This window comes from Mycteria americana, chromosome 8 (assembly GCF_035582795.1).
Source record: "Mycteria americana isolate JAX WOST 10 ecotype Jacksonville Zoo and Gardens chromosome 8, USCA_MyAme_1.0, whole genome shotgun sequence".
NCBI classification, from domain to species: domain Eukaryota; kingdom Metazoa; phylum Chordata; class Aves; order Ciconiiformes; family Ciconiidae; genus Mycteria; species Mycteria americana.
In genome coordinates this window covers 7,450,945-7,477,927 of record NC_134372.1, presented here as the reverse complement: position 1 = coordinate 7,477,927, position 26,983 = coordinate 7,450,945, and the positions used below count along the sequence as shown (strand labels likewise).

Genomic DNA, 26,983 nt, shown 5'->3' with positions numbered 1-26,983 from the left:
GCTGCCCTCCATGGGCTCCCCGAGGAGCATCCCAGCTGCTAGACTGGGGCTGAAGGGTGCTGCTGGGGACCCTCGGTGCCCCAGGATGCCACCTGCACCGGGGGCCCATGGGTGAGCAGGTCAGGGGCTGCCAGAGCCCCTGGGGTCCCCAGCTGGACGAGAGGAGGTGGCAGTACCCTCTCCATCCACCCCAGAGACCCCCAGCACCAAGCCCAGCCTGGGGAGCTCCTGCTAGTCCTCCAGACCCGAGATTCCTGGTGGCAACCAGGTGGATGCAGTGGAGAGGGAGAGCGGCCAGGGTTCCCCCACGCTCCCCGGGGCTCGGTGCTGCTATCCGTGATCGAGTGATGCCATCTCCTGGAAGCAGGACGGCTGGGGAAGGGAGGGCCGGAGGTCCCCAGGGCCAGGCTGCAAGCAGCTATCACAGATGGAGCAGGTTTGCAGGGGACACCACCCCACCACCTCCTCCTCCCACGGAGGAGGCACTCACCCCGGGAAACCAAGCCCTGCCTTGTCCCCCGGCTTGCTCTGAACCCCCACCATGGTTTCAGCAGGACAGGGAGATGCCCACAGAGGGTCGAGTAGGTACCTCCCCTCGCTCCCCTTTTCTCCCAGACCCTCCTGCCCCACCACCTCCCCGGCAGCCCCACGGGCCCATGGCCTCCCCACTCCCCCCAGCCCCTGTTGCTCCCAAAGGCAAACCTGTGGCCTCAGACCAGCACATCCCAGACCTGCGTGGCCCCACGCAGACCCCAGCCCAGCCAGCACCTTCCTCCCATTCCCCAGCTCCTCCTGCCACCCTCCTGCAGCAGGAGGAAAGGGAGAGCAGAGCACGTCTCCTATGCATCATTCCTGCCATACACCTTTGGAGCAGCATCCCAGAGAGCTAGGGAGGGATGGGGCAAGCACAGCCACCCCACCGACTGCCCCGAGAGCATCCCCTCCTCTCTGGCAACGGAGACATCAGTGCAACCCTCTTGCAGAGGACAACCCCCTGCCCCAGCTCCATCAGCCCCACTGCAGCCTCCCGCATGTCCTTTGGCTTCTCCCAGATGCCTGAACCGCGTCTCTGCTGGCACTTGTGTCCCCGTGCTGAGGAGGGCTCTGCAGAGCTGGTCCCCAGAGAGATGGGTGCTAGACCAGGATAGCCCAAATCAATGTGCTGCCAGTACTGCCGTACAGCCCCCTCTCCCCTCCCCAGGGCTCGGCGTCGCTCTTTGGGATCCGGATCAGCTTTCCTGGCAAAATGCAAATACCACAAATCTTGGGACTATCCTCAACAGGGCACTGGGGCCAGGGACACACGCTGGCATCTCTCATTGCTTTCCGGGCCATGTGGGGCCCCTGCTGTCACTGGGTTGGTGATGCGATTCCCCCTGCACCGACACCGAGCTGCGTGCTCACCGTGCAGCCGATGGGTGCTGAGCACAGCTTGCCCACCCAGCCTGCAATGGGAGACGTGGGGTCCCAAAGGTGGCTGGGGCCTGGCAGGAAGCATCCTGGCCGTGCTTTGCTCTTTTGCCACATTTCAGGCACTGCGTAAGCAGAGGGTTAACAATTCCCACATTAAGTGGCTGCAGATGTGTGGGAAAGTCTGGGGCGACCGGACTGCATCGCTATTAGTATTCACCCAGGAGCCTGCCGCTGCCTCCCGGGGCTCTGCGGAGCACATTTAATACCAAGGCTCGTCGTGGGGGTTAGGAAGAGTGCGTGGGACGGGGGCGGAAAGGCCCCGAGGCAGGGAGAGGTAGCGGGCTAGCATCTTCCGCCGCTGACTAGTGCCTCCTCCAAGTGCCCGAACCCGGGGGATGTAGGGGACGGGCCAGCATCTGTAGGGACACAGCACCGTATGGCGTACGGCTCAGTGCTACCTCCTGACACCACTGTTGCCCTGCAGTGTCCGTGACCAGTGTTCACGGTGCTGCAGGATGCTCCCCAGCCTGGGATTCTCCCCAGCATTTTGTGCTCGGCCGCATGGTCAGTCTGGAAGGAGCCCAGCACTTTCTGCCTCCCCTTCCTCCCCGGGCACTGCTGTCACCCACCGCCACCCTGGCAAAGCAGGACCATGCACAGGGTAGCGGTTCCTCCAGAGGCTGGGGCAGAGCTCTGGAAAGGGCTGGATGAAGCCTCCATGCAGCTCTCCCTAGGGCCCAAGAGCTGGATCCAGCCAGGAGCAAGTGCTGGCAGCTGCCGTGCCAGATGGGTTGCCCAGATGTGGTGCCGTGCTCCCCGGCACCCGCCACTCCTCTCTTGTGGTCTGCGGCTCGACACCACATCAGAGCAATGCTGAAATTCCTGGGCTGACTTGGAGTTGATAGAGGCTCGGAGGAACCGAAGCCAGGGGCGAATCTGGCCCTTGTTAAACCTTTGGAAAAGCAGGAAAGGCCGACATCTGCTGCTTCTTTCCTACCTGCCTCTCACCTGCTGGCACATGGGACCTGTCGCTGACTCCAGCACGGCCGTTCCCACCATCGTGTTGGGTCACCTGGCTCTGGTGTCTCTTCTCCACGTCAGGCATGGGATATGGGCTTTTCCCCATGGTCCCAGCTCCGCCTGGGATGGGGCAGGATGTCGGAGAGCTGCTTTGATCCAGCTGATGCCAGAGCAGTACAAATACCCTGGAGCGTCCCTACCTCAGCGGCTGCTGTCCCCACCAGAGACACTGCAGTACCTGACCCCAAGCCCCCGCTAGCACTTAACGATGCTTATTGAGGCTGGAAATCTCAGCCGAGAGCAGCTCTGGCAGCCCACACTGCAGCTGTCCCAGCCCTGGGGGAATCACTAAGTCCTGCAAGTGCCATGAACGGGGGTGCAGGCGCCAAAAATAGAGGTGAGCAACGAAGGGGGGATGAGGCAGAGGTAGCCGATCTGCTCCCCTCCGCCCACACGTTCGCACAAGCAAGTCCCTCTGGCTTCGGTGCTTCCTCCGAGCTGGCCTTTCCCAGGAGCTGCTGTAACCCCGACGTGCTGTTCCTAAAAAAGTGCATGGCCCTGGATGCTCCCTGGGGAAGTACAGCACGGGCCGCCATGTGCTTGCCGGGACGCTGCGGGCTCTCCAGGGCTCTCCTATCATCCCAAAACAATGAACCCTGGCCTTTGCAGACTTCTCCTGGGAGAGGGGTTTGTTTGTCCTGGTTGTCCCTCCTCCCAGCCTGGGAGTGGGCATTGGAGTCACCCGTTTGCAGGGGGGAGAGGGGGGAATATGTCCCACCTCGGTATCAGGATGCTCTGCCTTCAAGCGTGGTCCGTGCTCGCTTTTCCACCCCCTGCTCACCGCAGGTAGCCCATCCCCGGTGCGAGGGGCCCAGCAGCATTGTACCAGTGGGTTTTTCCCTCTCCCACTGTGTTGGGAGCAGTGATGCTGTCCTTGGAGGAGGGACGCTGCCGGGAAATAGCTCTGCTGAGCTATTCCCAGCGGCCCACATGCCCCTGCGCAGGGACCCGTCAGACACGTCTTTATCCCTTGGGAAAAGTGTCGGGAAGAGCCATGTGCGCAGCACATCCCCTCTGACGCCTGCCCCCATATGAGCCACTCTCACGCTCGCCAGCTCTTCTGCACGACAGCCCGGCTCGGCTCTGGGGGGCTGCCAGGGCCCCCCAACATGTGGCCACCACCATGTCTGGAGTCGGGGAACCCAGCCAGCCCAGCGCAGGGGGAGCAGCAGGGTCTCGCCCAGCCATCGCCGCTTCACCTCCCCACGCAGCCCAGCGTAAGAGCCCCTCCAGCTCCCAGCGGGCTGCCTCTCCAGCATCCCTCCTTTCCCCAGCCTCCCTCTCCTGCCCGGGCTCAGCCAGGCCCGCATCTCCCCTGCCCTGCCCGCGGCCGAACCTGCCTGGCTGCCAGACCCTGCCAGGCACGGAGCCGGCACGCGAGCCCCGTGCAAAGTGCCGCTCATTGCCGGCAGAGAACCGGGGATGCCACAGCCCGGCTCTCCTCGCCCTCCACGTCTGCACAGAATGAAGACCTTCCCCTTTGGTTTTTCATCGGTGCAAAGAAAACACCGAGATAACGGGATAAGCGGCAATCTCTTGGGCTCGTCCAGCCAGGGAATCATTAGCCGTGCCCATTATGCAGGCGTTCGTTAGCGAGGCAGGAGGGGATGAGTCTGCCTTGCAAACAAGCCAGGAACACAGATTTCAGTGGTGTTGTCTTTATGGGAAGGGCTTTTTCTTTCTTGGAAAGGAAAAAAAGAAAGATAGAAAGGTATCTTTTCAGGGGAGTCTCCTTTTTGAGGACAGCCAGCGCATTTTTGCAGTTTCTTGTGTTTAGATCAGACAAAGCACATCCCCAAGATGGAAATGGTGGCAAGAAATCATGGGTCAAAAGACAGTTTTGATCCAAAGAGCTTCTGCACCTTGTTATAGTGCCAAAACAAGTTGCAAAAAAAACCCCCTTTTGCACAAACGATAACATTTTGCCTATTCCGAGATTCTCAGAAACTTTATTTGAACTCGTCGAGGCGTGGGGAGGATTTCAAGCAGGTTCATCAGCTGGCTTCCACCCCCCCAGGGCAGGAGGGGTGCAGGACATCTGAGATGACGGCATGGCCGAGCTGGAAACTCCTGCCGCCTCTCCCAGCTCTGTGCCCCTCGGCAGCCCAAACGGCCCGGAGTCCCCAGCAAAACCCACCCTCTGCCACAGCATCCCAGTGGCCCAAGACCTTTTATTCCCTTTTCCAAAAAAAAAAAAAAAAAAGGACCGTGAGGGTGCGTTGGCGGTCCCCGAGCGGCCACGGCCGGCCGGGGGTCAGCGGGGCGGGAGGCGCAGTGCCGGCACGGCACGGCCCGGGGAGGCGTCCGGGGGGAATACGCGGAGTCGGTTCAGTACAGGCCTTCTTTAATAAAAACATGAGTCAGCTGCTGGCGTGGGCAGCGGATTTTCTAAACATCCCCTCATATCCTGAGAAAGGGAAAAAAAAAAATAAAAAGAAAACGGGAGGAGGGGGCTTGAGGGGGGGGGTGGAAGAAAAGAAAAAGAAAACAGGGAAAAAGGCCAGAATTGAAAGCAGACACAGGGAGAGAGCAGCTCCTTCCCTCCGGTTTAAGGAGGCGAGAGCCGGGCTGGTCCGGGCTCCTTTTGTTTCCTGTTAGCCGGGCTCTTGCCGCTCCCCCTCATCGGCAGCCTGCAGCAAAACTCCCCTCTCCTGGCAGCCACTTTGGCTTCTCCCCTTTTTTTAAATTTTTTTCCCCCCATCGCACTCGTGTGCCGGGCTTTAATCGCAAGTTTTGCTCTGCAAAGGGTCCCCGCAGAGGGTGGAGGGAGGAAGTCGGAGGGACTCCGCTCCTCATTGGCGAGGCAGCCTCCCCCCTTCTCCTCCTCCCGAGGTCTCTTTTATTTATACACGCACACACACACGCGTGCACATCCCTCGGCCCAGGGCTTTGCTCCACGCTGGGGCCCGAGGCGGCCGGACCCTCTCCCAGGTGGGCTGGGGGCTGCCCAGGACGCTGCTGAGATGCACTAGGGGAGCAGAGCGAGGGCTTGGCTGCAGCCCAGCCCTGGCACGGCCTTGCCTCTCCTTTTGATTTTATTTCATTTTTTTTTTTTCCCCTCCTCCCCTTCACTTCATTTCTTCCCTTCCCTCTCTTTCTCCTTTAAGTGGAAAAGCCTTGCCAGCTGGGGAAGGCTGGGAGGGCAGGGAGAGCCTCGGCAGGCAGCAGATAAAGAGTGCGGAGGAGGAGAGGAAGGAATTTCAGGGCGGCCAGCGCCCGTGGGACGTGCGGCACAGGCGCTCACCCGCTGGGACCCTGCCCAAGGTAAGCCCTCGCGTCGCCCACCCGGGTGCCGGCTCGCGCTCCCGCTCTGCCCCGGCTCTCCGGCCGGGAAACCTCGCGCTGGAAGTGGTACAGACCCCAAGGACCCTGTCCCCGAGCCAGCCCGGTTGCTCTGGAAGGGACTTTGCTCCCCTGCAAGGTGCTGGCACCTCAAAACGCCCCACCAAGCCCTGGGGAGGTGGTGTTTGGTGGAGAGCGGCCAAGCTCTGTGGCATCCCACGGGAAAAGCCGTCCCGTCAGCTCTCGGCAGGTCCTGGGCTGGGACGGCTGCGGGGATCCAAGGGGACACTGCAGCTGTAGGGCAGGAGGGGGGACCCCGCTGCCGCGGGAGCGGGACCCAGGGGATCTCTGCTTCTCCCTGGGGAGCTCTCGGTCCCTCCCTGGGCCGGGGGGTTACCCCGGCTCTCCCAGCCCAGCGACTGTGGGAGGGCTGGGGTGCGCATGGGGAAGGGGCTGCTCGCCGTCCCCAGTGAGACATCTTGCCGAGGCATGAGTGTGCCCCACTGCAGAGCAGCGTCACCGCAGCGTTACACCATCCGAACACATGCGTGGCCATCCCTAAATACAGGGTGCTCCTAGGACCACGCCACTTCGGTCTGTGCCCTTGGCGGGACTCCGGTCCCCCTGGGCTGGGCCAGGCCAAGGTGGAGAGGGATGTCTGCAGGCCGTGCTCAGGGCCTGCGCCCTGGCGTGCCGGGTACTGGAGGGGGGAGAGCCTGGTAAAACCCTTCTAGGCACGGATGTGGGCAACCGCTCTGCTGTCCCAAGAGACCGGGAGCTGAGGGCCTCCAAAAGGCTGGAACCGGTCTGGAGTGAAGCTGTGCTGTGTCAGGCAGCCCCGACAGCCGGGGACCGGGGGTTGCGTGACCTGCGGGGCTTTGGTGTTCACACTGAGACCGTTGTGGGCTCAGAACACCCAGCTCCTGCACTCACCCGCCAACAGGGAGACTTTCAAAGCAGGACTTGTGGTGGGAAGGGATGTTGTGCTGCTCCATCCTTGCCCCAGAGCACCTGGGGCTTCTGCTAAAGCAGTGGGCAAATAGCTAAAAGTAGTCAGTTTGGCGTGCAAAGCCTGTTTGCAGGGCTTGGCAGTCCCAAATCTTTTCAGAGGGTCTCCCATCGATGACAAGGACCAGCAATGTTGAGCCCCAGTGCTCCCCAGGAGCCGTTGAGGGGTTGGTTGAAGGGTCATTTCCCCCTCAACACCCTGCAGGACAAGGTGCCTGTGCACCCCATGCCCCCAGGAAAGGGGCACGTTTCATTCAGGCAGCCGGAGCCAGCGGCAAAGACACGGCTCTGCCTGGCAGAGGGCACATCCAGGCTGGCTCGGAGGGGGAGCTGCCAGGTAGCCACCCCGGCTGGCAGCCAGCCCTGGGCATGGTCTGACATGAGGCTTGAAGTCACTCCTTGACATTGATGTCACCCAGGCTTGGGTGTGCTGTGGCCCCAGTGGCAGTCGCCAGCCCCAGGCAGTGTCCCTGGGTCCAGGAAACACCCCCGAGCCAGTTGGTGCATCAAGAGGGGTCAGTGTTTTGGAGAAGCATCAAGTCACAGCGACCCATGGGCGGTACGCAAAGGGCTTTTCTCTCTCCCTAAACCCAGCTGTCCCTTCCTCCAGCTGAACAACATGGAGGGTCCTCACTGAAGGAGCAGGCGGAGGGACCGCAGCCACCCGATTACCTGCCCTCGGCTCATCTCCCGCGTCCCGGCACAGGGCTGGGGGTTCAGGGTGCTCATGGTCTGAACGGGGACCATAGCCTGAACACAAGCATGGCCAGCTGTAACGCTGCAGTCAGGGAGAAGTTAGCCATGGCTTGTTGTCCAAAGTCCTGGGCATTTCTAGTGGGGTCTTGCCGGGCTCTGGCCTGAGCTTGGTCCTCTGCAATTTCTACGTTAACCACCCGAGCGACAGATGAGCGCACGTACTAAACTCTGGGCTGGCACCAAGCTGGGTGGGCAGATCGGAGCTCAGGAGGATCCCAAAGGCTGCAGGAGGAGTCCGGCGTCAACCAGGCAACAGCAAGCTGTGACAGCATGCTGCCATTAGGAAGGAAATATTAAATGGCTGTGCATGATCTCGGGAGCTAACAGCCCAGGCAGCTTGTACAGTGGGAAAGGATCTGGGGGCTATAGTGGACACAAACCAGATTGCAGCGTGGTGCAGAGAAACCTGCGGCTCTTCCTGCGGGACGTGCTGAAAGGCGCGCGGCTGGCGGCAGCACGAATAGGCAGGGGGGAGGGAGCGGGTCCTCCCCAGCGAGTGATGCCGAGCGCTTCAGCAGGGACGCGCGTGGCGTGGAAAGGCTCAGGGAGAGCAGGGAGGGTGGTAAGAAGCCCAGAAGAGGCTGCAGAGGACTGGGAGAGGGGTTGATGGGGCTCGTTGGTCACTGGGCGTTGTGGGGAGGAAGCACACAGTCCTCATGCACGGGAAAGGTCACTGCAAAGAAAAAAGTTAGCTTTTAGGGGAAATGTCTGTAGGTTTAAAGACACGAGGCTGGGTGCCTTCAGCCCCACAGGTTTCAAAGGACATGTCAGGCAAACCTTTGGCTGGGGAGATGTGGGCATTGCAGCAGGGCAATGACCCCATGAGCTCTTTCAGCCTCATTTTTGATGGGTCTGTGACAGGATCTCCAAAACGTTCAGAACAACACTGTTAGGAAGAGGAGAGCACTGAGCCCTTCTCCAAGAACAGGGCAAGACGAAATTATCTTAGTGAGCACCAGAGGAAAGCTGAAGTTAAGAAATTCTCTCTAGCGTAGGAAGAGACCATGTTGGCTGGCCGTGGCATCGCCCAACTGAGGAGCAGGTGTGACCGGCCACTGCAAGAGGGTCCAGGCAGGGACTTCTGGCATCTGGTCCCTCCAGCCCTGATGTCCGATGCCATGCTGAAGCGGGGTGGGATTGCAATGCTGTTCGTAGGGTCAGGCTCCAGCGAAGCGTCTTCCCGGGGTGCAGCAGCAAAGGGCAGGGAGCGGAGGAGCCGTGCAGCGGCTGAATCCCGTGGGAGCGCAGCCGCTGGTGCTGGCAGCAGGGTCTGCCTTTGGCCAGAGCTGGAGGGAGCTGGGGACCACGCAGGCTCGGGGCTGGCTGGACGCATCCTATCTCTGCGAGGGAGGATCTGGGCCGAACACTTCACGGAGTTTGTTTGTTTGTACTTTAACCAAGGGAAAGAAATCCCCTGGAGAGGAGCTGCGAGGGGAGGGTATAGACCGGGTATTGTTTCCTAAGAGGCTGGAGCAGCTCCAGGAGGCTCCTTCCGCTCTGCCAGGCAAATTGGACATAACGAGGCTTGTTTTAGGGGTGGCTGTTTCCCCTCCTCCTCTCCCTGGTTGCCTAATTAGGTTCCCCAAGCCAAGTGCACCTCTGCCCTGCTCCACTCCCGCCGGGACACCTCCTCCTGGAAGTGCAGCACTTTCCCGGCACCATGGGGGACACGGAGCAGACCCGGCTGGGACAGGGACAGGGACACGTGCCAGGGATGCACAGAAGGGTGCTGGGATGGGTCATGCGCTGAGCAAGGGGGTCCCACAGGTCCATCGCCCCCCCAGCCTGGTAGCAGGAGACGTGCAGTGATGCTCTGCCCCTCACACCCCGCTTTTCCATCGTCCCTGGGCGCACACCTGGGACACAGGCTGTGGCATGCCCTGGTCTGTGTTTGTATCCGTCTCCTCCAACCACCGACCTGCAGAGCCAGAGGACCGTGGCGCGGGGAGCCCGTGCAGGGAGCTCACAAAAGCTCCCCCAGAATGCCAGTTGGTGTAGTGCGAGCGGTGTATGTCCTGCACCCATGGATGGACTCGTCCTCTCCAGGGCGTGCCTGCGAGGGCACCTGCTTATCTGTCCAGGTCTCCACTAACACCCATCCTATGCTCTTCCCCGGGCTCAGCAAGAGCTGGTGTGTGATGGGACCCGCAGCGGGCTGTGGGGTCCAGGAGCAGGAGCAGGGAAGGGTTGGAGAGCGCAGGGATGTAACCAGGGCACTGCGCTGGCTGTCAAGCCCCAGGCTGCAAACCAGGAGACAGATGAAGTAGGAGGTACCCTCTCCCTGCTACGGAAGGGGACTTCTCAGCACGTCCCCACGGGCAGCACCAGGGCTGCTCAGGGGGACGAGGCTCCCAAAGCAGGCAGGAGAGGGGCAGAGGACAGGCAAGCCCTGGGTGCGAGGCCCCATCCTGCCTGTCCCTCCGCCTTCCCCCTTCTGGCCCATCTACCACGCGAAAGAGTCTGTGACTGAAATCTTAATGCTACCGAGACACAGCAATTGGCACCAATTAAATTGCTACATTCATGTTTGAATTGCTTTAACTGGCGAGACACACTGTCTTATTTATACAAAAAAATATGTTTGCTTGTGGGTTTGTCTGAACTGGAGCCAGCAGAAAATACAGCATTTCAAGCCCTGCTCTCTGAAAGTGCATTCTCCGCTCGCAAACTGGAAGTCACCTCAGTTTCAGCCTTCGCCGAGCAAATGGTTGCAGAACACAAACCCCGCTTTCCTCAGAGCTGAGCGCTGCCGGCATCGCGAGAGGGGTCCCCTCCTCTCTCCCCGCAGGCAGCTGCCAAGTTTCCCTCTCCAGCCTGGGAGCTGCTTGGGAGAATATGCTCTGATTCAGGGGAGGCGAATTCCTGGTGCGGGAGCAGGACTCGGTGCCCATTTTAAAGCTGTGCTCAGGGATAGGGCAGGGGGTGCTGGCAGCTGCCGGCCCCGGCACTGAGCCCTGCCTCGGGCATTCCTCCGGAGGACCCGGGGGGTTTTGGGGGCAGGGGCTGTTTGCAGAGCATGGGTGCAGATGGGAATTGATTTTTGCTCCGTGACGGAGGCCAGAGGAACTGCTGGAGGTTATAAAGGATCCTGTGTGCAGGATGGCAAGCACGGCTCATGCTGCCTACCCAGAGCACACAGGAAGAGGTTATCCAAGAAGGAGGCATCCCTTGTGCAACCTGTGGTTGCACAGGGGATGTGCTTGGCTTTCTGTGCCCCCCCACCCCAAAAAGCTCCATCGCTGCCCCCAGGGTTATAAAGAGGTGGGGGCCAGCCCCTCATCACGTGCGATTGCCTGCTGGGGGTCTGACCCCCGCTTGCCAGCGGCAGGGAGGGAGGCACGGGGTGCGGGTGGCAGTTCAGCTGTCTCTGCGGTCCTGGTGCTGGGTGCCACCACCCCGGTCTTCCTGCCCCCCAGGTGGGCTTATGGAGGAGGGGGCAGGATCAGCACCAAGAGCTGCACCAGCAGCTGCATTTTGCTCCCTTTAAGGGATCCAGAAGTAGCAGGGCCAAATCAAGCACAACCCCACTCTGAAAGCAGCCTCTGCCCTTCACACCCTAGCGCTGCCTGGCCCCATCCTCTCCCACCCTGGCCACGGTGCCAGGCTCCTCTCCAGGTCCCATGGACGGGTGAAGGGTGCCCCGACCACAGAGCTGGTAAGCACCTAATCCCAGCCACGAGAGCCTAAAACCCCAGAACAAAGCGATTAAGCTCGGGTCCCTCACAGGCAGCCGAGAAGAGAAAAGCCGATGCATCCACGCAGATTATCTCCTCCTCCCCAGCAGATCCGTGTCTCACAGAAATTTTCAGAGGATCAGGTTGCCCATCCTTTGCTGGGACACAGAGCTGGAAAGCCCACAACACTCTGGCTGCTCCCAGGGCTCTGCAAAGCCCCTACATCCTACTAGGGGGAAGAGGAGAGGAAGACGGCTCTATTTCACCTCCTGCCTCCATCGCCCTCCCCTCGCAGCTGATGATTAGTGGTTAATTAGAGCCAGCCGGGACCTTTGGCCCCAGCCCAGGCCCCACCACAGCAGCCACCCTTGAACAGCGACCGTGAATAGGTGATGAAGATGCCGATGCGCTGGGGACTGTTTTCCTCCTCACGTATAACTTAGCAAAGCGCTTCCCTTGAATCGCTACGGGAAGGCAGACACGGCTTTCTGGCAGCCGTGGCACAAGAGCGAGGAAGGCCCTGGGGGTGGCAGGGCATGGGATGAGTAGCCGGGATGGTGCCCAACCCTTGCTACCGCATCCCCCGCTTCCCCTCTCCACTGCCAGCGGTGGGGAAAAACATCAAGTGAGCGGATGGGTTCTGCTTGGAGAGGCCAGCCCCATCCAGCCCCACATGCTTGGGAGCTGGGACCCCCAAATATTCCAGTTTGGGGATGGAGGAGCCAGAGAGCTCTTTGAGCAGCTGCTACCAGCCAGCCCTGTGGCTTTGCTACCCGGTTGGAGCTGCCTTTTCCTGGGGCCAGCGGCGAGGTGACGCAGGGAGCTGTGTGGGTCCTGGCCTGTGGTTTGGGTGCCCTGCAGCCATGTTCATAACTTGCATTGCTCACATGCTCGTGAAGCAGCGTGGTATGTTCTCCCAAAAATGTCTTTGCTGTCAGGGTAATGGAGAAGTTGTGGGACGGTCATGGGCAGCCCCAGCTGGGCTCTTTTGCATCCTATAGAGCATCCTGCTGGAGAAGGACACCGGGAAAGGCTGAAACGCTCCCAAGGGGCACATTTGTGCCTTCCCCGGGGGGTCATCGCACTGCAAGGGGCGAGCCCCAAGGCTGAGCAGAGCCCTGCTCCCCACACCTGGCGTGAGCATCCCCAGTCGTGCCCAACGCCAGGCTTCAGGGCTGTGCTCCGAAACGCTGGCCAGCCCCCAGCACCACCACGGACCAGTCCCAGCATCACCACAGACCAGTCCCAGCATCACCACCGCCCTGGCACCCGCTGGCTGCCCTAGGGAGACCAAGGAGGGCAGGATTCGGCCAGGGCGAGGAGCAGGGTATGCAGCAAGGGACAGTCAGGCACTGCATCGGACTTGCCCGGCACGTGGCAGCCGTTCCTCCCAACACCCCCGTCCCTCCTTCCCCGGCCCCAGGTGAGCCCTGGTCCTCACCCAGGGTTTTCCCACAGCCTGGGCCAAGCTCGCAGGCTCCGGGGAGCAGCTCCGCCGGCCCCGGAGCCCAGCCTTTCCTCCAAAAGCGGAAGCGGGGGAGCATGCGCAGCCGAAAGGGCCACGAATACCAACACTCGGGGCTGGGGGTTTATTTATAACGCTGGCACTTCTCCAAACAGATGTTTCGTTTTATTTTGAACTTGCACTAAATAGGTCACTCATTTCCTCCGTCTCCCATGGGCTTAAAACAGAGGGGGAAAGCAGAGGGGATTAGGGGTGAGAGAGCGGGGCTCACCGTGGTCCCACGTCCCCCCGTGCCGGCTCCTCACGGTGATGCGTTGCGGAGAGCCCACGGCTGGAGGTTTGCTGGATTGTGTGCATGGGCACTGCGGTCCCTGCACGCTTGGAGAGGGAGGATGACCGCAGCTGAAATGGGGCTGCATGGGGCTTGCCACCCTGCTCCATTCCTCGCATGTCTGACCCCGGGGCTGCTGAATCATGCTGTCGGGGCTCAACGTGGACTCGTCATCGCCGCAGCCTCCCTCCCTGCTTTGGAATCACAGTCCTCGTTTTCAGCTTTCTGACAGATGCTGTGAAAGCCCATGATGGCCCGTGGCTGTCCCAGAGGAGGTTGGCTGTGCTAGCTTGTGTCCTGCCATCTGCTGCAGGACCAGCATCCTCATGACCATGCAACCACCTTCTCCAGGCACCACCGAAGCTGGGGACCAGGGTCTGGGGTTCTGGACAGGGGCTGCGGTCGCACCAGCCCTGCTCTCTGTAGCAGAGGCAGGCAGGAGAGCTGTGCCTGCGTATGGGCACCGTTTCCCTGGGCTCGTACTGCCCCAGAGGTGGCATCTGCCCATACTTTGACCATCTCCTAGAGAGCTTGTGGTTGCGGCTTTAATCACGTATTCACAGACCAAGGAGCTCTGGCAAAACTGCTCAGAGGGTTCAGGCATTTGCGACGCTGGCTGTGCGTGCTTGCAAAACCTCACCTCTGCATGACTAAAAGAAAACCCCAAACTCAGGCACGTTGCAAGCAGGCACCCAGGGCTCTCAGCATCCCTTGGTCTCACCAGCACCTGGGTGAAGCCTCAGGACCCGCTTCGCACTGGCAGGCGAGGGGGGTTTTGTCCCCAGGCGTTCATCCCTTGGGCAGGGATGGCCTGTGGGACCCCGGGGACTCCCCAGCCCCTCTGCTCCTCAGCCTGGTTTCAGATTTCCTACCTCTGCATTTTATCAGCAGCTGTTTATGGGCCTGGGGACGACAGGCTCCCCATGTGTGTGCCCTGCGTAATTCTAGCCATGTGCTGGGAAAAAGAAAAAGGGCTCTGTGATGATAATCTGGCCTGTGAGTAAACGCGGTGTCATGGGAGCGGAGGGACCCCAGAGGAGAGATGTTGCAACTCTGGATGGTTCCAGCCAAAGGAAAAAAAAAAAAAAACCCGCTCAGTTTTATTTAGATTAAAGGGTGGGAAAGAAGCAGTCGCAGAGGCTGGGGGGAGGGTGGCAGAGGAAAACAGGACAAGCCAAGAAGTTTTGCTGCCGGACAAGCAAGGCTTGGGTTTCAGGGGTTGCCAGCCTTTGCTTGGGGAGCTTTTTGCCTTCCAAAGCGGGGGACGGTGCCCCTCCGGCCAGGAGAAGCCCTCGCTCCCTGGCTGTGAGCAGCACTGATCATGGGATCCATACAGGGCTTTTTTTATTGCATATGGGCACCCATGATCTCACTTAATGACTCAGATGCACTTAGACAAAGAAGAAATAAAGTATATTTTACTTCCTGCTAATTTACACCAGATGTCCCTGGCCTGCTTGGCAGGACGGCAGGGCCGGCAAGCATTGTGGGAGCGCCTGGAAGCGCAGCCCCAGCAAGACAAGGGGCTAGAAATAGAAAGCCAGAGGAAGAGAAAAGACCGGCGGCTGTGTGAGAGGCCTGGCTTCGCTTCTCCGCTCCTTCCTTTGCCACGGTCATGCTGCCACCAGCCGAGATGCCCTCGCGGGCTGGGATGGCAGCCAGCACCTCTGCCCAGTGTCGCAGGAGCAGGGAGGCTCAGGCAAGGGGAGCACAGCCGGGGAGAAGAGCAACGTGGGGCAATGGATGCAGGAATTGCCCCTGGAAATGCAAACGGGGTTTGCTGAGAGGGGGCGGTGCACTCTGATTTCCAGCAGACAGCACATCCCCTTGCTGGTGATCGATGGTCTGTAGGGACCAGAGCTCCTTCCAAGGTGCCTGTCAGGGCTGCTGTCACCCTCCCCGGCATGCCAAGCCATCCCCTTCCCTGTGCACCAGCTTTGCAGGCTGGTTCCCAGCTCCCACAGCTCTGGGGGTGCTTGCGGGACCCCCATACTGGTTCTCCGCAGGGCATTAATGGTTGTGGAGGAGAGGCAAGAAGCGTGGTCTAGGCATGCTCGGGAGGAGGGCAGTGGACTGGGACGGCCTCCTTGGCATGGATGCCTATCTGTGTAGATCTGCCATGGTTTAAGGCATTTGCAGGGCTGGAAATGGTCCCATCCCACATGATCCGTGCTTGGGGATGGGCAGAGCCGCGTGATGCTTGTGCCAGCAGTGGCTGCCATGCGTGCTGAGATGCTCTGCCAGGAGCACTGCACCGTACACATGCTGGGAGCAAGCGCAGAAGGAAGGGGGCTCAGAGGTGTGGCAGGACATGCCAAGCAAAGTCAAAGGAAATTCTTGCCTCGTTATCCAAGAATAGTCAAGACTGATCCCACACAACATATTTTGAGCATTAGCAAAGGCATCTTTGGATTACTAGCATCCTTAAACAAGAGATAGGTCTGGAGTGGGGGGAATGACAAGAAATCAATAAGGTTTGGTGATGCTGGAGCTCCTTAGTGAGGCACTGCAAGGTAGGAGGAGTGGCAGAGATGGTGAAGGAATGGTCCTCCCTAAATAAAGGTGGGACCATCCCCAGCAAAGTCTGGATATGGCTCTTCCTTGTATCCAAAACCCTGGGCGTAGCCCTGCTGCCGCTGCAGAAATTCCTGTCCAAGTTCATCAGCCGCAGAGGCATCAGCCCCCAGCCACCGCGCACAGCCGTAAGCGAGGGAGTAGGAGAGCAGGCGGCGGAGAAAGCTCAGCTGTGATCAGATTTGGGATGCAGGAGAAACAGGAGCAGGCTGCTCTGGAGAAGCTGCGAAGTCATGAGATGGGGAATCATGAGACTTGAATCCCGGCCCTGGCGCAGCCTCGGTCCTGCTGCGTGGCCTCGGCCGTGCTGTTTGACCTCTCTGCTCTGGCCCTCTCGCCTGTGTCCTGCCTGTCAGAGCACGGCTCCGCGGGCTGTCAGAGCCTGGGGTGCCCTCTGCACAGCACTGCTGCTGCTCAGGGATGTCAGGGGGCCTCCATTTATCCCATCGCCCCACGCCACACGCTGCGAAAGCACCAGGCCAGAGGTGTACAAACTGGCTTTCAGCGGTGCCTGGCCCCAGCCAGCTATGGGATGCTTTCCTTTCACCAGCGCGGCAGCGGGCTGGGAAATCCGACAGCCCTGGAGCTGGCTCAGCTCTCCCTCGTCTCGCCTGCAAACGCCTCTCGCTGCTCTCGGTGTCCGGAGGAGGAGCGGCCGCTGCGTGCATTCCTGCGGCCACGCGTGCGGCGTGCCAGCCAGGCTGATGTGATTACAGAGGAGAGATAAGGACAGACAATGTGGCTGTGTCACCGGATAGGGACAGTCGCCTGTATCTGCGTCTCATTTGGACTCAAAACCCTCCCAGACATTCACGGTCCTGCGGTGCCCAGCTCCCGGCCTCGCTGGGCAGCAGCGTGGAGGCGAGCAGAGACGTGGCGTGCAGGCTGGCAGGGAGCCACGGTCCCCCGCGGCGCTCGGCAGAGCCCCAGCTTGGCCCCAGGGACCCGAGCCCCCTGGAGATCGCAGCCACCCCACAGGCATGTGGGGCTGAGTGTGGGCGCGGGGCTGCATTGCCCAGCCAGCCCAGCCTCCCTGCGAGCCAGCTGACCGCCTGTCTCCTCTCCCAGCCAAATTCCTCTTTTAGAATAATAAACAGTGCAGCTCAAGAGAAAAGCTCCCTGCCCTGCTGGGCCAGGGATAGCTTGCCCTCGCATCACGGTGCTGGAGAGGGGCAGAGGGAAGATCTGTACCCGTGCTGGTGGGGAGGAGAGGATGGTGATGGAGAGCTGGGACTTCACCTCGGCGGCTGCGAGGTGGGAGGCTGCCGTGGAGCTGCAGGGCTGAGTGAAGGGTGCTGGACGTGGCATTACTGCAGGACCTCCCTGGCCTCCAGGCATGTGCCAGGATGGGTGGAGGCTTGAAAATGCTCAGGTCCTGGCCCGTGGGAAGGATGTAGAAGTCTGAGGGGTCCGTGGCACCCTGCTCGCCCATAGGGCTGGGAGGAGACAATCCAAGGCAGCTGAGCATCGTGTAGGTGCCTGTGTTTGGGTCCCTGGGTGGGATAACGTCTGGGCGCCTGCTTTTGGACCACTGAGTGAGGCTGCACCCACCTCAGCTCCTCCTTGTCTGGCACTCATGGGGTGCATCTTATTGCTCTTGCTGAGAACAAAAGCTGAGATTGAGGAGGGAAACAAGTGCTCTCAAGGCTGGCAGTGAGCTGGGTGCATTTGCAACCCTTGTGAAATGCCTGTGTGCACCCACATGTGCAAGCACACATGTCCCCGTGACAGGGAGAGAAAGGTTTGTACTTCTGCTAGCCAAGCTCTGCGTGCATCCTGCAGGACGGGCAGAGCTCAGCATCTGTGAGCGTGCCTCTCGCCCTGACCAGAGCAGGCAAACAAGGGAGAGGTCACCACTCTTTGCGAGACGTTGCCACCCTCCCACTCTGCTTGGGAACCATCTCCAAGAGAAATGCCTTTCTGCAAAACCAGCAGCTTTATTAAAACCAGCTATGAACACAGGGGAGGCGGCCAGCGGCGGCAGGCAGAGGCTGCAGGGCTCTCACTGCTCGCTGAAACAACACCCACGCTAGCCCAGCACCAGCATGCACCCACGTCCAGCTCCCCGGCTCGGGCAGAGCAGTGGTTGCCCCATCAGTGATCCTGCAGAGATCACCGGTGGAGTGAGGAACCTGTCTGTGTGGGTAGAGGAAGCCAAGATCTTGCCTGCAACGGGACTAACGGTGACAGCCATGAAGCTGGACAGGCAGCTAAAAGCTGGGCATGAGCTTGGGAAGACCTTAGCTGCTGGCAGGCAGATATTTGGGGGGGGGGGCGAATACAGCCTGGCTTGTGCATGCAGGCAGGGAGGGGTGAAAGGAGAGGATCCCACTTGTCCTTAGAACCTTGAACATTGAATAAAGGATGAGTCACACACCTCTGTAAAGGAAAATTGGGAAATAAAGCTAATTGTTCTCATGGCAGTGCCTTGGGGGGCAGCGAGATTAGGTTGTCCATCCTCCTCCTCTCTCCTGCAGGTTGGTGCTCTCTGAGGGTGAGTGCAGTGAGGTCACATTCATTTACAGCCTGAGTTTCACCTCGGTCCTTTCAGCTCTTCCCCCTAAGTGCTCTCATCCCCTCTGGCAAATGCAGAAGAGAGAAGGAGTCACGGAGGGGTTTTCTGGAGGGGGGAGAGGAAAGTTGCTGAATAAGCTGGAGACCTGGAAGGATTTGCTGGTAGATCAGACTTTTGTTGAGCCAAAGCAAGAGAATAATAAAAACATCTGACAAGCGCACGTCATTTAAAAACCATTTCCTCCTTAACATCAAGCAGACCAGGAGGCCACGCCAGGGCCAAGAAGCAGCAGAGCCGCTCAGTAAGAGACGGTGCCTGGGGCCAGGTCAGCAAGTCCAGATTGCCACTAGCCGTCCTCGTGCCTGGCGAGCAGCTCCCCAGAGCACTGTGCCAGCATCACAGGGGCTTCTCCTCGGGGTCTGCCTTGGGAGCAGGTTCAAAATATCCCTTGTGCCGGGAGAGGGGAGGTGGCCCAGCGGCAGGGCAGGAGCTCAGCCCCGGATTGCAGCGTGGCTGAGCCGTGAAGCTCAGCTCCATGCAGGAGCATCCCCAAGTTCAGGACTACCGAACTCATTTCCCCCCAGCTCTGTCCAGGCACAGAGGAAGCCTTTCCCCTTACTCTTTCCCTTTTCAGCATCTTCATTTTGCTTTTCAGAAATACTCATCCCCGCCCCTGCAGGCGCGATGGGGAGGGTTACCTGTCACTCCAGGACACGGGGGACAGACCCCACTGCTCTTAGGGAGCTCTGGCCTTGTCTCTTCTGTGGGCTCTCGGTTTGCACCAGGGAGGGTTGAAAGCGCTCTGTGGAAAAGATTTCTTGAGAAATGTTAAAAGGGCTTTTTAAGTAAAAAGCCCTCTTAAATATTCCCTTAAAGTATATATATTTAAAAGTTAAATACAAGAAACTCGGGGTTTTGTGGCATTTCTTTGGGCTTGTTTTATTTCATTTGAAGGAGCAGAAAATGTGGGAGGGTTGGAGTGGCATCTGTTTTATAGCAACTTTTATCTCACTGGGGCTGAGGGAAGCAAAAACTAAGGGAAAAAAAGGCAAGCAGTAGAGCAGAGGGAGGGAGAAAGGCAGGGCTCTGCAGCGGGCGGAGCGGCATTTCTAGCAGAGATGACCAAGAGTTGACACAACTGCTGGAGCCTCCAGCAAAATCCCTGTTTACCAGCGGGAGATGCTTTAGAAACAGCTCCTTCTGCAGATCCCGCGTGAGGGGGAGCCAACCACCCTGCCGGGAGGGAAAGGCTGAAAACTGGAGAGATGGGAGGTTTCTGAGGTGGAGAAGGGAGCCCAGGGCTCAGGCTGGGGCTCGGGGACCCCCCTGCCTGGGGCGACTGAGGGACCCCTCCTCTGCCGGCAGTGCTGCGCTCATCCCGCTTTGCTCTTGGCAGGATTCGGCCACCGAGCCACAGAGCCCGCCATGCTGAGCCCCTCTCTGAAGACATCTCTCTGGCTCCTCATCCTCACCGGTGAGTGCTGTGGCTGGGGAGGTGCGTGCAGGATCGGGCCCTGCGCGGGGATGCTGCCCTGGGATGCTCACCGCAGGGCAAGGGGGAGGAAAGGAGCAATGCCATGGGGAGGCACAGGGGTGCACAACACGCTCCAGGCACGTCTGTCCCTCCTAATGACTCGGGTCCGTGGGCTCATGCCAACCCAATCCCATGGCGGGGTGGATGTGGAGTCCCCACCTGGTTCATGCTGATGCACGGCTGGGTGGAAGGAGAAGACCTTTGCAGAGGGAGCACTGCCAGGTGCGCTCAGCCCTTAGCAGACACCTGAGAACCCACATTAGCTGGACATGACGGACACCCCCACAGCCAGAAGGATTCGATCGGACTCCATATATCCAATAACCCCCACAGCAAGGCAACAGGGCACCTGGCTGCATCTGGGCTGTTTACAGCATTGCTGCAAGTCCCTGGGGACTGTCCCCAGCTGCCCTGCCCACCGGTGGGGACACCGGGGAGGAGCACACGTCCCAGCCCCACTGGGACATCTGGGCAAAGGGTGAAGCAAGGAAGCTGGGAGAGACACGGGGAGCCATTCAGGAAGACCTTGCCTGCTCTATTGCTTCCAAAGGATTTCCTGCAAGGTTTTGCTTTCATTCCTTTTTCACTTTCTTGTAAACTGACATTGTTTCAGCCTCGTCTGTGTCCCGTCTGACACTGTCCCTGTGGAGAGGCAGCCAGCAGAGCAGGGAATTGCCTTATCTCCTCCTCTCCCCCTTTCCTGCTAAATGCATGGCTTTTCCAAGCCTTTGAAGGTGCAGCTGAGACCTACCTCTGCCTTTACAGAGACAGGCTCATTTTGGGGTCAGCAGTACTATCTATATTGCCAGCTCCCCGGGCCATCTAGACCAGCTCACAGGATGCATAAAAGCCAAGAATGTGAGCAAACATATGGGGGAGGCCCAGGTCACCCCCATTTCCAGCCCCATCCTCACCAAGGATGCCCCTTGGGCTGGTGCAACAGCATCACAGCATGGCTGCCTCCCAGCACAGCTCTGTTCACACCCACAGTTTCAACGGCTGCCCCAAATCCCCCCCGAGCCAGCCTTCTGCTCCTCACCGCCCAATGACACTGGGCAGTGTTGGGTGGCACTGAGGGTGCAGTTACCTCGCAAAAAGGTTGGACAGGGGCAGACATAGTTAAAGCATAAAATGGGGGGGGGGGGGGCGCCACCCAGCATTGCCACAGACAACATGGGCAACTTTGAATGTTGCTAAACCCCGTGATGTCTTATTTCCTCTCCAGTAAGGGTTTCAGGAGGTACAGGGAATGAAGGGTGACCCTTGAAGGTCTAGGTCGACAGGACATTTCTGAGGAGAGCATGTGTTTGTCAGTGGTGGCTTACACCAAGGACAAATCCAGGAAGGTTATTTTTCAGTGTAAAGGCTGACACTACAAACCAAATACATTGGCATGAGGTTGTGCTCCAGCATGCTTCTCCTTGGATTTCAGAGGAATCCAATTTGGTCTCATCTCCCTCCTCTCCTAGGTCTGCTGGAGGTAACGTCTGGGGGCAGCGGGCTGCACATCGAACCCGGAGACGCTGAGCTTGTCCTCGGCCTCCACAGCACCTTCTCCCTCTTGTGCTATGGGGACGCCGCGCTGGTCTGGGAACGGGAGGGTCAGTCCCTCGCCGCCTCGCTGGAGCACAGGGATGGTGTCTTCCTCAGCAATCTCACCCTCAGGAACGTGACGGGCCATCACACCGGGGAGTACGCGTGCACCTACAGCCCTGACCACGCTCCAGAGCCAGCGGAGAGGAAAGCCCTGTACATCTACGTTCCAGGTAGGGGACAGCATGGCCTTGTCTCTGTATTTCCATGGGGTTTAGCAACCAGGAGAAAGAGGGCTTTGAATCATTGTTCTGCCTGCAAGCACCTGGCCTCCCAAAATCCTCCCTCCCATTGCAGGAGGGCCCTTATGGCGGGTCATCTGGCTGTGGCACGTCTCTGGTATGCCAGGTCATGGGAGAGGCCCGTGTGTGTGGTGTGTTGGCGCAAGCGGTGGGGGAGGCAATGGTGCTGGGCAGCAGTGTCTGGGTCTCTCACCCTCTCGGGAGAGGTTTGGCAAGCCCATAACATGGCAGCTCTACTTTGCCATGGAGAGTAAGGGAAAAAGTATCCCACCAGTCTGGAGACAGAGCCCTGTGTTGGAGCAGTCCTGGAGGAGCACAGAGCAGCCCTGGTTCAGCTTCAAGCAGCTTTCTGTGACCAGCTTTCTCTCTCCCACAGATCCCTCCCTAGTCTTCCTCCCCACAATCACCTCCGAAGAGGTCTTCATCTTCATCACGGGCTACACAGAGGCCGTCATCCCATGTCGTGTGACCAACCCGCAGATGCAGGTGACCCTCTATGAGAAAAAGGTGGAGAACCCCATCCCAGCTGCTTATGACCCACAACAGGGATTCAAAGGCTTCTTTGAGGATAAGACCTATTTCTGCCGGACAATTGTGGATGACCAGGAGGTGGATTCAGACACCTTCTACGTCTACAGGATCCAGGGTGAGCTGCCATTGTCTTAGCATACCTGTGCACGTGCTGTGGCTCTTCCTTCAGCCCAGTAGCAGGGGACGGTAAAGCTCTCCTCCTGTCTCCTTAGTGATGCCCCTGATCAGTTTGGAGGCTGAATTTAGTCCTGTCTCCATTAGAGAATGGGTTCTGCCAAAGTGTCAGCTCCATCCCTCAGGGAAGAGACTTTTCAGTGGACCAGTCCACCCAGGATAAATGGACTGGGTGCCCACTCATCCATTCCTTCATTATTCATTCCTTTCTTTCACCTTTCCCACAGTCTCATCTGTGAACGTCTCCATCAGTGCAGTGCAGACCATAGTGCGTCAGGGAGAAAACATTACCCTGATGTGCACCGTGAGCGGCAATGAGCTAGTCAACTTCGACTGGGATTATCCCCGCAAGCAAGTGAGTGCTCCAGCCCCACAGGCTCCGGGCAGCAGCTCCAGGCTTTGCCTGGATGTCCCATGGCAATCACTCATCAATATCCTAGGTGAAGCTTCATTGGAAGCTTCATTGGAAGCTTCACCCCATGGCAGAAGCTGTGGGATGCTGCTGCTGCCACACAGGGAGGCTTGATGGGGAGATCCTTGGATTAAGGCTGTCTGTCTCAGTGGCCTCTGATCAGTGCATGTTCCCTGTCCCTGTGGCAGCCAGACTGGGGTGAGCCCGGCTTTGTAGCTCCAATGGCAGAACATGCTCTTGACTTCTCAGACGGTATCTCCTGTCCCTGTTGTGCAGGCAGGGAAGGTTGTGGAGCCGGTGACCGACTTCCTGCCTGGATCCACCCATGAGATCCGCTCCATCCTCACCATCCAGAATGTGGAGCTGGAGGACAGTGGGACCTATGTCTGCAATGTCTCTGAGGGCTACCATGAGAAAACAGATCGGAAAGACATCATGGTCCAAGTGATTGGTGCGTTGCTGCCCACATGCCCAAAGCCAGCAAACCACATGGGTGTCCAGGCAGGATGCCCCAGGGTGACACCCTCTTCTCTCCACACAGCCTCCAGCTCTCTCCCCTCCTCGCCTCTGCCCTTAGTAGCCGTGGCAAAGAAACAACCCTCACCCCAAGTTACCCTTGCCCACTTCTTGGCTTCAAAACATCCCAAACCTCCCACCACAGCTTTTGGGACCTTTTATGATGCTTGAGGGTGTGGGTGAGAGCTCTTCTGCACTGTGCAGTGCCAATGCACTGTGAGGTCAAATTGTCACCTCCCATTTGCATCTGTCCTTCTTTCGTGTAATTTGAAGGAACCTGCCCCATCTCTACAAGATAACAGCCTTTTCCCTGCATGCTGCCTGCCCCATGAGGTCCCCTGCTCCAAAGTGTGGCTCTGCACCCCCACTCCTCTTGGACACAAGCCTGAAGCCTTGAGGGATGGACCTGGAGCTGCCCCCCCACTTCTGTGTACTCAGGGTGTTTTGTTCCAGATCCATGTTTGTCCAAAGGGCTGGAGAGGGGTCTCTTTTTATCTCTGACCCCAATATCCCTTCTGCCCTCTCTAGAGCGTGGCTTCGTGCGCTTCCACACCCGCCTGCCCAGCATGGTGTACGCTGAGGTCCACAAGAGCCACACCATCCAGGTAGAGGTGGAAGCCTACCCGCAACCCAGCATTGTGTGGCTGAAGAACAACAAGACATTGACCATGGAGAGCAACAGCGAGTTCACCATCACCAGCAGGAACCTGTCAGAAACCAGGTGAGGGTCCATCACCCCTCACTGGGGTGCAGGGAGGGGATAATTCACAAAGCAAGCTGCAAATCACTGGTTGGACATGGGTTGGTGGTTGAATGCCTTTCTGTGAGTAGATTTAGAGCCTGCCTCAGTTGGGTGGGAACTGGTTGCCTCCAAGCATTGTCAGTCCTCAGATACCTTCCCACACCCTTCACTTGGGGACTGTCTCCTCCAGGTACCAGACAGCTCTGGTGCTGGTGCGGGTGAAGCAGGAAGAAGGAGGATTTTACACCATCCGGGCTTCCAATGAGGACGATGAGCAGGAGCTGTCCTTCCATCTGCAGATAAATGGTGAGGATGGGCATGCAGACATGGGGCTGAGGAGTGTGGGGGCAGTCTCAGAGGATGGCTCCATCCTTTGCCACAGGACCCTCAGGCTGAAGCCCTTACTCCTCTGACTAGAGCTCCAGAGTGGTTTTAGCCAAAAGAGCATTAAAGCAAGAAACCTGTGACCACTTGAAATATCTCACACATGGTCTCAGAGCAAGGGGGACAGGGAGGCAGTGCAGACACCAGCAGCTTGGCCTTCATGCCTTGGCCCAAGGTAGCAGATGCAGAGATGGGTGAGCAGCTCTGATGTCCAGCACTCTCCCCTGTGCTCGCCTCTGTTCTCTAAGCAACCTAAATGTGGACAGGTCTCCTTCATGACCCCCTCAAACCTTTCTCTTTTTGCTGTTAGGTTTCCAAAAATGAAACACAATTGCTGTGATGAGTCCTACCTCACTGTCCCCTCATCCCCAGGCCATGTTAGGGGTACAGGGGAATCATGTTCCCCTTCCATCCTGCAGTCAAAGTGAAGGATGAATTCCCAGCAGTGTCTCTTGGTTTCAGTGCCAGCTAAAGTGGTGGATCTCAAGGAGAACAGCAGTGCCAGCAGTGGGGAGCAGACCGTAACATGCTCTGCTGAAGGCATGCCCCAGCCAGAGATCAGCTGGTCTACTTGCAGCGACATAAAATGGTAAATGGAGTGATGGAGCCCATGGGAATGGCTGGGCTCTTGCATTTATAGTAGAATAGTAGACTAATATTTTATTGCATCCTGCTGGCCCACAAGCCCAGGCATCCCATGGTGGTGTGTGGTCCCAACTGCCTCACAGGTGCCTTTATCCTCCCCTGGGCCAGGTGCAGCACCAAGGGGCAGCCCACCCGGCTGCTGGGGAACGAGTCTGCGGAGATTGGTCTGCAGACCAACACCACGTACCATGCGGAGCTGCAGGTGTACCGCGTGAACAGCACCCTGCAGCTGCACAGGGTGGACGAGCCCCTGCTCCTGAGGTGCACTGTGCAAAACTTCCTGGGCACCAACTCCCAGGACATCACTCTGGTCCCACACGGTGAGTGCTGCGGGAGGTGTTTGAGCCGGCAGTGGGGAGCTAGACTTTCCTCACTGTGCCTCCAGCCTGGACGTGCTAGGAGCCAGGACTGTCCTCTGATGGCTGCAGTCCTTGAAGGCAGGAAGCCTGGGTATTCTGCCCAAAACAAAGCTTCCTTTGGGTTGGGCAGGAAAGGTTGCTCCAGGAAGAGTCTGGAGCCCTTATGTCCACTGGCCATGGACATCCTCTTCCCACCACTGGCAGGGTCATCCCTCCAGGGAGGCAAGATGAGAGTGCCTGAGCAGGTCCCCAGTGTCTTGTTATTAGCCTGTGGGTCACTAGATGGTGCCACGGACTCGAACATCCATATGCTGAACATCCCAAATATGAGGAAGGATGGTCTAAGCCCAGGTCTGGAGCTGCCAGCTCTCCCCCAAGCAAACCAGCCCCTCTAGCTCCTTACACCCTGCCATGATCAAACCTCTCCCAAGGCAGCAAGCCCTTCAACAGGCTGTAACAACCCATCACCCCATTACCCCTGGGGTGCTGGCCCTGCAAGTGCTGGGCAGGTCTGCCCAGGAGGAGAGGACAGGGACTGCCCCTGCCCAGAGGAGAGCTCAGGGTCAATGTCTGGGGGGAGGTGTGTAGCAGGAGGGGGACGGTGGCTAGCGGAGGAAAGGGGAAGGGTGCAGGGATCCCTCTGTGCTGCTGTCCCCTCCTTTCCCCAGGGTACGCAGGCCATACAGGGTTGGAGGAATCTAACGGCTGTCCCTGTTACCATTGTAGCCTTGCCGTTCAAAGTGGTCATCATCTCTGTCATCCTGGCCTTGCTGGTCCTCACCGTCATCTCCCTGATCATCCTGATTGTCCTGTGGCAGAAGGTAAAAGAGGAGAGCGTTCCCAGCTGCCACAGTGGTACCCCCATGTCAGGGTGGCTGGGAAGAGCAAAGCTGTGAGCTCCTGCTGGTGTGGGCCTGACACATGCCCAACCCATTCCAGGGACCATGGCCCCTCTGGGCATCTGTAGGCTAGATGGGGCATGAGGCAATGGCTGCAGGGACAAAAGACTCCCTGACAAAGCCCATCCACATCCCCCATGCCCTTCCTGGCCCTCAGCCTCTCAGATCTCTCTTTCCCCTTTGCTCCCCTTTCCAGAAACCTCGTTATGAAATCCGCTGGAAGGTGATTGAGTCAGTCAGCTCCGATGGGCACGAGTACATCTACGTGGATCCCATGCAGCTCCCTTACGACTCCAGCTGGGAGGTGCCCAGGGACAAGCTGGTGTTAGGTAAAGGCTGTGAAGGTCCCACTGATGGACCCCTGGGGTCCTGGCTGTCTGAGGGTAATGGGTTTGGGATCTCTAAAAGAGACCAACCCAGAAAGGGCACAGAGATCCCTCAAGATATGATGTGGTCCTGGGACAGCTCCCCATCTGGGAGCATGGTGGGAAGCCAGTTGCTCCCTTTGGCATGAGGCACTGGGTTATTCCTGGCTGTCTTCTCCTGAGGCTGGAAGCTCCTTCCCTTCCCAGCCAGCCAGAAACCAGCCCCAACAACAAACATCATAGCTCACCACCACCTCCATGCCCACCAAAATGACTGCAGCAAGGCTGGTGTGGTTTCAGGCAGAGGACTTGTCTTTTCCAAGCTCCTTGCCTCACCTCTCCTCGAGGACTATCACCAACCTTGTCTCCTCTGTTTCTTTGCAGGACGCACTCTCGGCTCCGGTGCCTTTGGACGCGTGGTGGAGGCAACAGCCCACGGCCTGAGCCATTCGCAGTCCACCATGAAAGTGGCAGTCAAAATGCTCAAGT

General features: G+C 58.7%; 1 protein-coding gene across 5 annotated transcripts in view; it reads left to right on the top strand.

Moving 5' to 3' along the window:
- Window positions 1–5,194: 5,194 nt before the first annotated feature.
- PDGFRB (platelet derived growth factor receptor beta) overlaps window positions 5,195–26,983 on the top strand; it is a 34,611-nt gene continuing 12,822 nt past the window's right edge. The window contains exons 1-14 of one of the 5 annotated variants that reach the window (XM_075509430.1): window positions 5,195–5,424; window positions 5,601–5,757; window positions 19,495–19,572; window positions 21,102–21,398; window positions 21,844–22,113; window positions 22,400–22,527; window positions 22,861–23,035; window positions 23,629–23,821; window positions 24,033–24,148; window positions 24,689–24,815; window positions 24,980–25,191; window positions 25,957–26,051; window positions 26,326–26,458; window positions 26,879–26,983. In XM_075509430.1, the coding sequence (XP_075365545.1) occupies window positions 19,524–19,572; window positions 21,102–21,398; window positions 21,844–22,113; window positions 22,400–22,527; window positions 22,861–23,035; window positions 23,629–23,821; window positions 24,033–24,148; window positions 24,689–24,815; window positions 24,980–25,191; window positions 25,957–26,051; window positions 26,326–26,458; window positions 26,879–26,983 (1,900 nt within the window). In that variant the 5' untranslated portion in view covers window positions 5,195–5,424; window positions 5,601–5,757; window positions 19,495–19,523. Of the gene's footprint in view, window positions 5,758–19,184; window positions 19,573–21,101; window positions 21,399–21,843; window positions 22,114–22,399; window positions 22,528–22,860; window positions 23,036–23,628; window positions 23,822–24,032; window positions 24,149–24,688; window positions 24,816–24,979; window positions 25,192–25,956; window positions 26,052–26,325; window positions 26,459–26,878 lie in introns of those variants that run through there. The other 4 variants (XM_075509424.1, XM_075509425.1, XM_075509427.1 and 1 more) reach the window with 4 other exon arrangements.